At 38.0% G+C, this 14,408-nt stretch overlaps 1 protein-coding gene across 1 annotated transcript in view; it reads right to left on the bottom strand.

The window, feature by feature from the left end:
- Positions 1–250: 250 nt before the first annotated feature.
- The window catches only part of LOC117914359 (O-fucosyltransferase 1-like), a 55,818-nt gene continuing 41,660 nt past the window's right edge, over positions 251–14,408 (bottom strand). Inside the window, 6 exon segments of the mRNA XM_034829666.1 lie at positions 251–599; positions 786–1,515; positions 3,043–3,155; positions 3,158–3,171; positions 9,268–9,551; positions 9,658–9,781. Of these exon segments, the coding sequence (XP_034685557.1) occupies positions 892–1,515; positions 3,043–3,155; positions 3,158–3,171; positions 9,268–9,551; positions 9,658–9,781 (1,159 nt within the window). The 3' untranslated portion in view covers positions 251–599; positions 786–891.

Here is a 14,408-nt window from a genome sequence, read left to right as displayed (position 1 = left end):
CCCGTAATGTACATCATGCTCCAAGGCAGGACAAATGCTTAATTCACTCCATAATCCTACAAGCTGTACTATATTATTAATGGCATCGGATTCAAAGGGATGGAGAAATGGATAATGATGAAAGTGATTCAAAATTAGACTACTATTGTGGGGATATGCTATCGATTGGCCTCAGCCTCGGCCACAACCATTCTCCATTGCAGTAAATCTTGTTATACTGGCACCTGGCATGCTACAAAGCATGATTATGTTGACTCTCAATACAAACTTATTTTCTTTCATTAGTAGGGCATCCATGCGGCAAAAATAATGTAACAACATTAAACTTTAGTCAGGTGAGGCCAGGCTTACCAAACACACCCCGTGCGTGTAAAGTCATGTTAAAACAAGGGGTAGTAATGCTCTCTTTTTTAAGCCCAAAATATATAGTAAAGCTAAGCAGATGATTTACAGAACCGGCTTCAAGTAGCAAATGTACAGCTCTAGCAGATATGAAGTACATATCACTAAACATAATTCTGTGCTTTGAAATCTTTGGCTAATGAATGTATCGGTGTAGAACTTTTCCATCTTTGGTTCAATATCCAGATAGCATGAACCTGCAGCCATTAAATGATGCGGCGGAATAAGGATATATAACTGTAAATCCACAAAGCATGACAAACAATGAAACAGCTGTGGATATCTTTGATATCTTACAAACTATAGAGCAAATTCCTATACCAGCAACTCAAGGACTCCAGAAAGCTAATTTGTACCAGTTAGGAATCCAGATAGAGGAATACCTGAAAGCTGAATGAGATATCAGTTGCCCACTCCTTTCTCTAATTTGGCCTTTAAGGTTGCACCATTGGTCAAATAGAGTAACCTCAATTAATAAGTTAAGGCAAATCATTGTTCTTCTTCCGTAGGCACTGTCAAATTTGATGTGGTTGTTGATTCAAAGCCATTGCCCATTTCACTCTCCAAGCGGTTGTTTAGGATTTCCAGAACGTTCTCAGGTGGACATTTGTCAGCAGGATTCTTTGGTGACATTTGACAGAAACATTCCGGCCATGAGTTTGTATAGAAAGACTCAGGTGGGACACGCTTGTGGGGTCCACCAAAATTTGTGTTGAGCATCACACGCCTAACAGCTTCTTCAAAACTAGCCAACCGCCCATTTTCACGATCAATGAAGATTGGGGCAAGAGCTTTCCTATCAGGCCGAAGTGTGGTCCGAAATCCATAGTAAAGTCGGTGACCTAGGAGATTGTTGGCAAAGTTGCTCGGGCCATCATAAGTTGGCATGAAAATGTCAGATAGCAGACAAACCATGTAATCCACAGCAGAACCTACCAAGCCCTGGGAGTTCTCTAAAAGCTCATCTGCCGGTTCCACACTGCTGTGGTTCTCAAGGCGTGGGAATAGAGCTCGAAAAGGTTTCATGAATCGCTCCCCACCAAACAGTTCACCAGCTGCAAGGTATATTTTGGTAGAATTGTCAAACCCTAGTGCATGTAAAACAAGACCAACCTGCAGTGAGAAAAGGAATAACATTAAAATCATGGAAATGACACCAATTGTTTGTTCCTTATCACTGTTACAAATAATCCTCAGATAGAGGCATGCTTTCATTGTTGATGATAATGATTGTGATCACAATCATCATGCATATCCTGCAGTTGAGAGAAATTAGTATCTGAGATAAGCCATCGGGAAAATCAGTTAGCATTCACATTCTTAATCATGCGACAAATGCCTGCACAGTTCACAAGATGTTATTCCATTAATGGATGCAGCATTTCACTCAACCTTTTTAGTTTGGAAAAAGTGAGTTTTGGCTTCTTAGTTGCATCATTCTAAGATGCAATTGTTAATAGTTTTTATATTCAAAGTTGGAGAAGAAAAAAACTAAATACCGTGCCATTAATCTTCATGCTGCTATTATGCAATATGGTTAAGATTACAATAGCAGCTCAGTTCATGCAAATGCTACAATGTATCAGCTCGAACTTTTTGGTTCTTTTCTGATTTAAGTTCAGTGTTTAAAAGGCTATTGAGGATTCCAACCTCCCAGCTATTGAGGCTTAAGCTCCAAATACTCGACAGTTTTGATGAGCATTGGCATTTTCATGTTTTTTATAATATTTTATGATAGTTTACGCCTCAATATACAATGGGTTAAAGAGTTTTGGGCTTTTGGCATGTATGTTTTTTACTTTTTTAAGTCTTGTCTCTTGGGTATAGCACTCGAGGTTTTTATTTCTTTTTGTAAAAATACAAAATAAGGGTTTAGTTATCTTCCATTTAACTCTTTTAAAGGAGGGAGAAACAAAGAGATTGAGAGAAGAAATACAGGAATTGTTGGTTGCTGCTGTAATGGTTGAATTCATGTATTATCATTACCTTACTATTGAATAAAGGGAAAAGGCTTTTTCAATTAATGGATAAATAAGAAGAATGGGCGGACATCAACACTGCTGGGAGGATGACCCATCCAGTGAGAATTTTCAGCTTAACCTTTGGCCTTGAGGGCATGATTACCTAGATATTTGTTTCCCTCCCTTTTCCTTCTCTATGATTGAATTTTGTGATTATATACTGTTTTGTAGTTCTAGAAAACATTACACATTTAAATCATCAAAACAGGCCCCAAAACCCTTATTCTAATGCTAAATCCTCTTAACCAAATTCTTAATCACCCTTAAACCAAGCTATAACAAACCCTAACATTTATCAGGTTATCCCTAAAATGGCGCCAGATTTTAAAGATCCAGTATCACCAGGTAAAGAAAAGATTGTGGCCATGAAACATCCAATAATTTTTAATTTGGGAAAAGATTTGTTCAAAAATAGTGAATTTCATTGACTTTGAGAAGCCACAAGGCAACTCTACTTCTACAGTCAAACCAGCTTCCTTTTAGAAAATGCCTTTTCCTTCACAGGAATCCACTGTCAAGCATGGATGATAGTACGCAATCAAGGCAAATGCACAACTTCAACAAGACAGGAGGGCACTTGAAAAAAAGGGCAAAAAAACCAAGAAAAAAAAAAGATTACCTCTTCTGGAGTTAATGGGCATTTTCCAATGGCCCTTCTTTCATGATAAACAAGTCTTTTTGCTGCAAAATTTTCTTTCCGGTACTTGGTTAATATACGTTGCTCTTCAGGGTAAAGATATCTAAGCATCTGCAAGAGTTCATTATAACAACAGTAAAGACCATTGGAAGGAGTATCACCATTCATATTTGTAGGATCTTCAGTTTCCAATTGTAAGCTGAAACACGACCCAATCAGCAATTATTGGGCAAAATAAAGGAAACTCTGAGATAATAGAATTCACATGTGGGTAAACCAAGAACTTACCACCAATCCATATGCTAAGCCTCCAGAAAATAAAGAGTCATGATCCACAAAAATCTAAGGTGAAAACAAGGCAAGAGCACCCACAATACACCGATCTAAATATTCCACTAGGGCCTCCATTCAACCGAACAAAATTCATCTATAATCCTTATTCCAACAGTTGTTCACATGGGTCTCTACAACCTTAAAAATTTGAGTATTTTTCTCTATGAAATGGTAGAAGAAGATAACAAAATATTAAAGAAAATTATATATTGTACAAGAAAAAGAAATAATTTGTTGGTTTTTTATTGACATATTATTTATAGGAATAACAACCATAAGGAAAGATGAAAGAATTTTTTATAATTATAACCTATTTTAAATGAGTTGGGTGTAGGTGTCAAGTGTGGATGTGTGTCTAGATATCCGATCCTTCACATCTCAAATATTAGGATATAGTAGTCTGGCTGAAAAATGATCTTGAATGGCACTGATATATGACATAATGAAGAGAAAATATCAACTGAAAGTGAATTTAGAAGCAAATAATTAAGGCGTTCTTCACAAAAACAATGTTCTCTTTCTTTTCTCTTTTATCCATATTTTTAGAAAAGATATAACAAAAAAAAAATAGTGAATATCCAAATCAAGATAGGAATATCCAAGAAGGATCCCCCACACCCACCCCCACATATCTTGTCTTATCATGTCAGCAAAGTTGAAGAGTCTATGTATCGGAAATCATGACTATTAGAAGAAATGGCAAGGGTCCTGAGAGTTGCTGCTTCATGCAAAAACTCTTGAGGTTAGGGACTCTATCCAATTCACCCTTCCTAGGACATATGGCAGACCAACACCAACTAATAACCTTTTATTTAATTATAAGGAGGGAAAATGAAAGAAAGATCTTAACCCTCAATCTCCCTCAATCTTGTGGGCCAATTTATTTTTTAGGTTAGTGAAAGCTTAATGTACAAGACGTATAAGGAATATTTTTTTCCTTGATAGGTAAATAACCAAATATATTAAAAGCACAACAAAAAGACTTACCAAGGACACCGAGTGTACAAAGAGCACTAAAACAAATGTGAAAGGAGAAAATAACAAATCACTTCCCAAATCAAAGACATTGTCCTAAGAAACAAAGAAACAAAGAAACAATGAAACAGAGGGCTTCCAAACCAATATAACCAAGCCCTAATTTGCTAAGAGAACCAAGAAAAATGAGCATCAAGAGCATGCTTTCACCAAGAGCTACACCCCTAAGCCACTACCTAGCTCACATACCCACAACCCCAAGAAAAACAAGGAAGCCAACAACTGTGAAAACCTAACACAAAAAGAAAAGATTGGAAACGACATTTTCCTCACCACCTCCCATCCCCACACCTTAAACATATCCTGGACACTCAAAAACCAAATCCAACCCACACTTCTTACCCCTTCTCCCTTTACAGCTTGAGAGATTGTAGGTAATGGAGCAATCCAACTTTTGAAGTTCTCTTTCAAACCGAAGTAGGTGAAGGCCTCCTCTTAAAACTCGATCCCATCACTCTACAACTCTAGGGCTTCCAATTTTCTCAATAGGGAGTCAACTTCCTTTTCAAAGCCTTCCATAGGAAAACCCAAGCACTCATTGAAGGAGATGAAATTCTTGTAAGCCAAATTGATGAAGTTCTCATCAGACACCACATCCTTCCTGCCCACCAAGACTTTCCTTAGGCAACCCTTTCTTAAAACCACCATGAGGTTGGGTTCGCACTCTTGTCAACAAAAGGAAGAGTCATTGAGCAATCCAATTCCAAACCCTTTTTAGAAGGAAAAAGCAAAGGCTTGCAACCCTCAACCTTGCTTTCAATCGGAGACTTCTCATTTTGCTCCCTCTAAGGAAGCAAGTTATTATCCCTCACCAACGATACCCACATCTTTGAGAGAAGAAGAAGGAGACAGAACGAGAGACCTACCCCCCAAGAAGAAAGCAGAAAATGAACCCAAACTCACTAAACCTTCTGCTTCAACCAAGAGGGCGACATCAGTAGAAGGTGAACCAAACTCAAGGCATAAAGCAGTTGACAAGATGCAAGGATCAGGAGGAAGCTTCTGAACCCCCAAACCTTCACCAGAGAGTATGAGGGCCTCTTAAGACCACTGGGTCTACAAAAGCAAGGGCCCTCAACAAAAAAGACCTAGCCCAAAACAAAGAACTCAAAAGCCAAAGCGGGCTAGCCCAAAGAGCAATGGGAAGGCTAGGCCCTCCCTTTTCCCAACCTGAAGGAGAAGTAGAGCTTGAGTCTCTGCCCACTGACCCAACTCCTTTAGTCTCCAAAGCATTGTTGCGAGTAGAGGGCATTGCACCCTTTAAAGCTAGGTCGACAAGCAAAGGCCCTCTTGATGCCACTTGACAATTTCCATGATTCCCAACGTCTACCCCCACTCTTCTTGTCACACATGGCCACCCCTCACAATTGTCCCTGACCTCCAACACCCTATAATCCTCCATTGATGAAACCCCTAACAACTTCGGTGGAGACCCCCACCATAACTCAATGGTGTAGGCTAAAGACCCTACCACCACATATAAGAGCCCATACATCCTCTTCCCATTGGAGCAAACTAGAATTCTGACCTAGTGTAAATGTTGTTTCTCTACTATCTCCACATCTATAGCCACAAAACCTTCGCAAGCATTACCCACTCTCTTAAAGAACTCCATTCCCCACAAATCCACAGGAAGCCTAGAAACTCTTACCCAAGTTTCTTTAGTAGGGGCCCCTTCCTTGAGACACCCAGCTTCTAGGCTCCACCAATCCATCTTCAAACTCTTTCCTTCTACAAAACAACACCCTCAGCAGTATCAAAAACTAACAAAATCACATCACAATCCAACCACTTTAGATGAAGATTCCCAACCAAACTCTAGTTGCTTCTAACCCACGAACTTAGTGAACCCAAATTTGGAGCATCATCTACAAAAACATCCTAGCTACCCACACGACAATGCATCAAACACTCCAAATTACTCTCTATATCCTCTTGCCTGTCCTAGATCCAAATAGCCTCTCCCATTGACTTCTTACCACTAGTAATTGCACCTACATAAGAAAAATCTTTGTGTGATGTTTCTTTTGCACACATCCTAATTTGACAAACAATCCCTTGTGGCAACTATGAAGAGTTGTTTGCTAGCATAACACCAATGCTCCTCAACTTACTTGCTAAAGTCTTCCAACCCCCTCCACCACCCGTTCCTTATGGGAAAATTAAGGCAAATCTCTTCCCCTCAGACGACAAAACCAAACACTGCAAGAATCTTCCCACGTTATTGGTTCGAAGTTCCAACTTAAAAACCCTTCCCCCTTCCTTCCACTCCAATCTAACAAGCTTACTATTACAGTTGTCACAACAAAGTTCAACCCCCTCTAACAACCAAACAAGGCCTCTCTCGCCAAATCTGATCCAAGAGGAAAACCCCAACCCCTCTCTGCAATCAAACCAACTATTTTTCCTTCAACCATCTCCTTTGAGATCTCAAAGGATTTCGAATCCACCCCAAACCAACACTTTCCCCCCATATCTCCTAGAGAGCTACATTACTAGCCAACCCCCTAGCCCCCAAACCACCATCCCTTAGCCAAGAGAGAGAGAGAGAGAGAGAGAGAGAGAGAGAGAGAGATCAGTATTGAAATTGCATTCCCTCGAGAACTTAGATTGCATTTCATGTTTACCAAGTCACAAGTGTAAGATTATGGGAATGAGCTTTACCCATCCTCATCCATACTACTCACGCCTTGATTAGTAAGTTTCCCCTCATAACACTTTGAACTTGATCACACTTGTCCCATTTGTTCAGCAACATGGGTACATGTAAAGGAATCAATTCCCTTGTTTTGATCTAAATTTGCACATTGTAGTTGTATAAGGAATGCATTTTGTGCCTTGTATAAAATGCAGACTTAGAAGGGAAGACTCAAAAGATATGCTTTACCTCCCTTAGACACATGGATTTTAGGGGATACTAGGAATGTATTGCAAGATTTTGTGCACAAGATTTGGTCGTCCATAGCGAAGCAAGGTACATTTTGATTTAATTGGGTTGTGTAGGAGTGGTGTTGAAGGATGTTTTCTTCATGTAGAAATTTGTCAATGGTTGAAAAGAGGAAGCTTGGGTCATGGATTATAAGGTTGTATTTTTTGGAACCTCTAGCCTCTTTATAGCTTTTCAAGAATGGGAATCAGCCTTAATGTACAGGTTTGAGTTTAATCCACGAGGAGAGGTGATCAGGATAAGTTTCCAAGGCCTACTCACAAAAAGGAATAAAGGAAGAAAAAGACGCCTATGGAAATTTTAAGTTTCTTTAAAATCATGATTAGTAAGTGGTTGGTATTAAGGTCCTATCTAGAATTTAGGAAGTATATATTGCAAATTTCTCATTGAAAGAAGTTTTCATATTTTCAAATGTCTTATTTTTAAAAAGTCTCCTCCGGTAAAAATTTCTATTTTCTTAAGGAATCTTCATTTTCTAAAAGTCTTTATCATTTATTTATTTTTTTTATTTTAAGGGGATGTTTTAAAAGTTTTAGGAAATAATTAGGAGTTTTAATAAGCTACTATATATATACTTATCAAAAAAAAAATAAGCTACTATATATATGGTATCTTTTTTTTTTTATGTAGTTTGTTAATTTTTTTGGATTTTCCAAAGCCATAGATTAGGGTAATTGATTTAAAATGAGATAATAATGAATAGTACCAATTTTTCCGCACACTTTGCAATTTTCAATGGTAAGACTTCATTATTTTTCTTCCAGTGCAACTCCTAGAAGGCCTTAGTGAGAGGCTTTAAGGTTTTTGTTAGACAACCAATTTTTCTAAAAGCTTAAGCTTGTAGGATAGGACCCACAATGTATATCATGTACTCTTAACACTTTCTTTCATGGGTAGCCCTTTTTGTGCTTACATGTGGGCTCGATAAAGTGAGGAAATAAACATGCAGCAAGATTCGAACACACGACCTCCCATCATATGAGACTCTAATACCATGTTAGACAACCAATTTTCCTAAAAGCTTAAGCTTATAGGATTTGAGCCACAATGTATATCGTCCACTCCAACAATTTTCTTTCTTTCTTTTTTTTCTTCTTTTTCACTTTCAGTTTCTTTTTCCCCATTGCCATGATTTTAGTTCCATCCCCATTGGTGGAGATTTCCAAGGATATTTCCCATAAAAATATACTATATACAGAAGTTCAGTGTCTTGAGCAGGAAGTAGTCAATGCACAAGCTGCATACTGCTTCTTGAGCTCTGATGGCAGAAAGAAAAGAGATCTTTCTCGGATATTTGTTAGATCTTTTCAGTGGGTGACTTTTGTTTGCCTTCTCTTTTTTCCCTTTCATCCATTCATCAATGGATTCTTTTATAAAAAAAAATAATATGTTTTCAAAGTACCTATGGTTATTATAGAACACTGTTCTATTATAACATTAACAAACCACAACAGTATCCTCAAGTAAATCAAACCTATCCAAGATATTTATCATCCAGTATCAGCACAAGCGCGAGAAGGTCCAAATACAACCTCAATGAACAATGAGGCCATGGAAAATCTCAACAACATAGGTAGAATGGGTCTCCTTGTACTTTATATCTAGTTTCGTATGGATTGTATCGTTTTTTTGACAAACTTGCTCTATGAGTGACTAGAGGGGCACTTATTACTCTCAATAATAGAGGCTGTAGGCAAGAGATTATTAGATTTCTTCCACCCACCCTCTAACAGAACATATATACGCAAATGCGAAATGCATGAATGATTTTGCAAGATGCCAAATATAGATTTCTAACCCTCAAACTCCAATTATCATGAACATACCAAACAAAAAGGGGAAAAAAGAATGAAAATTTTCCTAAATCCCATATGCTAAGATAAGGAACATACCCTGCAAATGCAAGCATATCCATCTCGAACCGAAGATGTATTGACATGAAGTGACCTTGTGCACGAAGTTTGTTGACTATTGTATTGCTTAACTTCATAATATGTGGCTTAAATCTGAGAGCATGATAATTAACTCTGCACCTCAAGCGTTGGTATTCAGGGTTGTCAATTTCTTCTGCCAAACGGTGTGAAAAGGGAGTGAGGTAAATAGCACCATGTTCCTTCATCTTCTTCAGAGCATCTGTTGCATACCAACTGATGGGGGCATCTCTAGGGGGGCGAAGCTGAGCCACCAAGGAAAAAAAGAAAAAAAATGTAATATCTCAAATAAAGAAATGATAAATGCTCCAAACTTGATGGACCTAATGAAACCAAATGTTAATATCCTACTTGATAAGCTTTTATCTTCTTGGTTTTCCCATTTTTGCGTGTTTCAGGAATGCTTTCCACAATCCGTACATCAAACCTCAGTACCGCAATAAAATGCTCAACATCATATATACCTTGAAAACCACTGCACATAGGATCAAAATTATGGCTGCAATTAGTTTCCATGAGATAAACCATACTGATAACTTTTAAAAAAAAATAAAATAAAAAGAACAGTTAACAGAAGTATCAACAAGAAAGAACTAGCAAAGTAAATAAGATGTCGATATTGTCATAATGGAAGCTAAGATCAGCCAAATGAAGTGGAAAAACACCAAGTGGAAAGAAAGTATATAAAAGAGACATCAGCCTCAACTAAAATTTTAACTTCCAATAGGTCAAAAAATTAAGACCATAGCACGCTCGAAATAAATCATTGAATAACTCCAGAAGTAAGAACTTTGGAGGAAGATTCGGTTTTTTGGAAGGAAGGAAGAAATGGGCAGTTTAGAGTAAAGGAAGCATACAGCCTGTTGGATAGCCCTTTGACGGCCGTTTTTCCAAAAAATAAAATATGGGCGGAGAGAGTCCCAACTAAAATTGTGTTCTTCGCGTGGGAAGCCGCTTGGTGGAAGATTATGACTCTTGATAGACTCCAGAAGAGAGGGTGGCAGCTCCCCAATCATTGTTTTTTTTATGGTTGTGAAGAGGAAAATGTAAATCATATTCTCATACATTATACAGTGCCTAGAGTGCTGTGAGATTTAGTTTTGGGTTTGTTTGAGGTTCAATGGGTGTTTCCAGAAATTGTAAAGGAGGTTTTATTTAGTTGGAGGGGATTCTTTGTGGGGAAAAAAAGGAAAAAACTTTGGAATTCCATTCCGTTATTTATTTTTTGGACAGTTTGGAAGGAGAGGAATATACTAGGTTTTAAAGGGGGGGGGAGTTAGCAATTCAGAGACTTAAATATTCTTTTGTTTGTAATATATGGGGTTGGGCTAAATTGTATATTGGAGAGGAGCCGCATTCCCTCATAGGCTTTCTGGAGTGGTTAGCCTCCAGATAAGGGGTGGTGGGTTTATTTTTGGTTTTTTGCTTGTGAGGCCTTAGTAGCCTTGTCTACCCCCTGTATACTTTGTGGCTAGTTTGCCTCTTTTTAATGAATTCTGTGCTTACTTATCAAAAAAAACTCCAGAAGTAAGAACAATTTTCAAGTAGCAAGAAATCATTTTTGTGATGGGTCAATATATTTAATGAAATCTACAACATGAAATGAATAAAAAATGTGCAAAGTGTCAATGTTAATAAATGGATTGATTGATAAAATTGCATACATTATTTTATGAATGGGCAACTTGAAGATCTGGGATAATCATAGAAGTCAAAATGATATATCAAACTTGAACACATTTTTTATTTTTGACATAATTTCTTATTTAAAGATTATGACCTTAGGAAATCAAAATAGCACTCAGAAATCACAAATTGAAAGCCAATATTAGAATCATGACATGAAGCTACAGCTTAGTTATCCGACTCAAGGGAGGACTATGTTGTTCAGACTGACTTTAAAATTTGATTGATGCCTGGCATGGGAAGGTGATTAAAAATTTCCTATTTTATAAAGCAAGCACTCCATGAATTCCATGAACTAAGGTAGAGTATTTGCATGAAGAGCTCTGTTCTACTCTCAAAAGTCACCGACTCTAGAAGCCCAATCATGAACCAAAGCAAGGGGGTAGTAGACACCAAATCCTTCAACTTCTTTATTAATGTTGCGAACAAAACAATTCCATGAACAAAGGTAGAGTATTTGCACGAAGAGTTCTAGTCTAGTCTCAAAAGTCATCGACTCTAGAAGCCAAATTGTGAACCAAAGCAAGAGGGTAGTAGACAACAAATCCTTCAACTTCTTTGTTAATGTAGTGAATGAAAAAGTGGAGGTGAGAATCATAAAAGAAGGAAAGGCTATTCTTTTTTTTCAATCAGAAACAAAAATATATTAAATAGACGCCAAATCCTTCAACTTCTTTGTTAATGTAGTGAACGAAAAAGCGGAGGTCAGAATCACAAAAAGAAAAAAGAATATTCCTTTTTATTCAATAAAAAACAAAAATGTATTAAATATGGATAGAAAAAGTGCAAAAGAAGGATGAGGAATTCTCCCAAAATACAATGAACTAATCAAAAAGTATGTTTGAAATCTCCAAAATACTAAAACATCAGTATAGTACCACATAAGAATATATAGAAAAACAACTAAACGTGAGGAATGCTTCTATGCTTGCTACCTTAAACCTTTTGATCTACACACTGAATACCAATTGCTCTGGATCACATCAAGAGAAATATCCTTAAATGCTAGCAAGAGGCACAAAAGGAGAAAAAGAAAGGAATGAGATCTCGAAGAGTCTCTCAAGCCCTCACCTTGTCCTAAAAGATCCTAACATTTCTTTCTTGCCAAACAAACCCAAAAAACCCAAGACAAGTAATTTGCCAATGAACTATGCCTATCATGGAGCTCCCCAAGCCCTTATATGAGATGGTCATCGTGTCACAAATACTCCTAGGGGGGACCCAATCCAAGTTAACTATTCTAAATAGTTTGTGTCATAACCCCAAAGTCAATGGGCAATGTAAAAAAAAAAAAAAAAAATGATCTGCCATTTTTCCATTCTCCATACACAAAAAGCAAATATCAGGACTAAGGGCTTTATTTTTTATTTTTTTTGATAGGAAACGACAAAGGAATATATTGATAAAAAGGGAGTACAAGAGAAGGATGAGGAATCCTCCCACCAGAGAAAAACAAAACTAAAAGTAATCAAATATAAGAAAATACAAAGAAAAAACAAGCGAACTCTCTAGTTAGACCAACCCATTGGGATTACACACCGCTAACCAATCAAGTTGTAACACGTTAAGAGGTATCCCCTTAAAAACCTTAGAATAAAAAGCCCAAAGAGAAGCTAGGAAACGAATAGAATCCCAAAGATACTCTGAATTCCTTGCTTTATCCTAAAAAATCCTTACATTTCTTTCCCGCCACACCACCCACATTAAAGCGATGCACGCGTCTTGCTATAAAACAATCCCTCTCTTAGAAGATCCAAAACCATTAAAATTAGTAGATAACATGTCAAAGATGCTCCTTGGGGGGACCCAATCCGTCTTTGCTAATTGAAATAATTTGTGCCACAACCCCATCGTCAAAGAGCAATGGAGAAAAAGGTGATCTACTGTTTCTCCATGCTTCATGCACAACTTACAAATGTCGAGACTAAGTGCTTTGTAGGGTCTTCTCAACTGTAGCAAGTCATTAGTATTAACCTTCTTGTGAGCCACCAACCAGACAAAGGACTTGACTTTGAAGGGACTTGAGAATTCCAGACGAACTTAGAAGGGAAAACTGGAGGCGAATCAGAAAATTGAGATAAGGTTAGAAAGAAAGATTTGACTGTGAAGAGTCCTGAAGGAGATAAAGACCAGGATCTCATATCTGGAACCGAAGGTGATATGTGTAGACGATCAAGAAACCGCATGAGGCCTTCTAAATCTTCTATCTCAGAATTGGAAAGATTTCGACAAAAGTTGAAATTCCAAGAGAATGGGCGAGTAGATCCAAGAATTGAAGAAATAGGAGTATTTTTATCCATGACTACACTTAGTAGTCTTGGATATTGGACCCCCAAAGGTTGGTCCCCCCACCACAAGTCTTCCCAAAACCGAATTCTATCCCCGTCTCCTACCACAAACCAAGTAAACTTGGAAAACTCTTGGGAGACTTGTGCAATGGCCTTCCAAGGACAACGATGTGACCATCTGACTATATTGTTGACATCCCAACCATTGGAGTATGATCCATAAATGCTTAAAATAACCTGATGCCACAGAGCTGAACCCTCCCTAGGATATCTCCATAACCACTTCCCTAAGAGAGCGACATTCCTTACAGAAATCTTTCCAAATCCCAATCCCCTTTTCGTCTTTGGCTTACACACTACGTCCCAACTAACCAAATGATCTCTTTTGCCTTCCCCTACGCCTAACCATAAAAAATCTCTTTGCAATCTCTCAATTTTTGCTGCCACTAAGGCAGGAATCTTAAACAAGGAGAGAAAGTAACATGGCATATGGGTGAGGCAAGATTGAATGAGAGTTATCCTGCCTCCAAAAGATAAATACGCCTTTTGCCACCCATCTAATCTCTTTGATATCCTCTCAATCACAGGATCCCAAAAACCACACGCCTTAGGATTCCCTCCCAGAGGAAGACCCAGGTAAAGTATAGGCCACCCAGAAGCCTTGTAGTCAAGCATCTCGGCCAACCTAGAAAGATGATTCTATTCAAGATTAATGCCATAGATATTACTTTTGTCAAGGTTAACTTTCAACCCAGAAATATGCCCAAACACTAGCAAAACACTCTTGAGGGTCATCATATCCTCTTCTCGAGTACTAGAAAGAAAATGGTATCTACAAATTGTAAATGGGATACCCTTATTCTGTTCCTACCCACCCTGAAACCCTCTAAGACATTTCTCTCCTCAACTCTCAATAACATCCTACTCAATACATCTGCAACTATAGTAAACAAAAAATGGGATAAAGGGTCACCTTGTCTTAAACCTCTAGATGCCTTAACCCACCCTTTCGCGTTACCGTTCACTAGTACTGCAAAAGAAACCGAGGACAAACAACCTCTCATCCATTTCCTCCATCTAGGACTAAACCCCTTCATCTCCAACATATGATCCAAAGAACCCCAACTC

The sequence above is a fragment of the Vitis riparia genome, chromosome 5, assembly GCF_004353265.1.
Source record: "Vitis riparia cultivar Riparia Gloire de Montpellier isolate 1030 chromosome 5, EGFV_Vit.rip_1.0, whole genome shotgun sequence".
Lineage (NCBI taxonomy): Eukaryota > Viridiplantae > Streptophyta > Magnoliopsida > Vitales > Vitaceae > Vitis > Vitis riparia.
The sequence above is the reverse complement of the archived record's forward strand: the minus strand, read 5'-3'. Positions and strand labels throughout refer to the sequence as shown.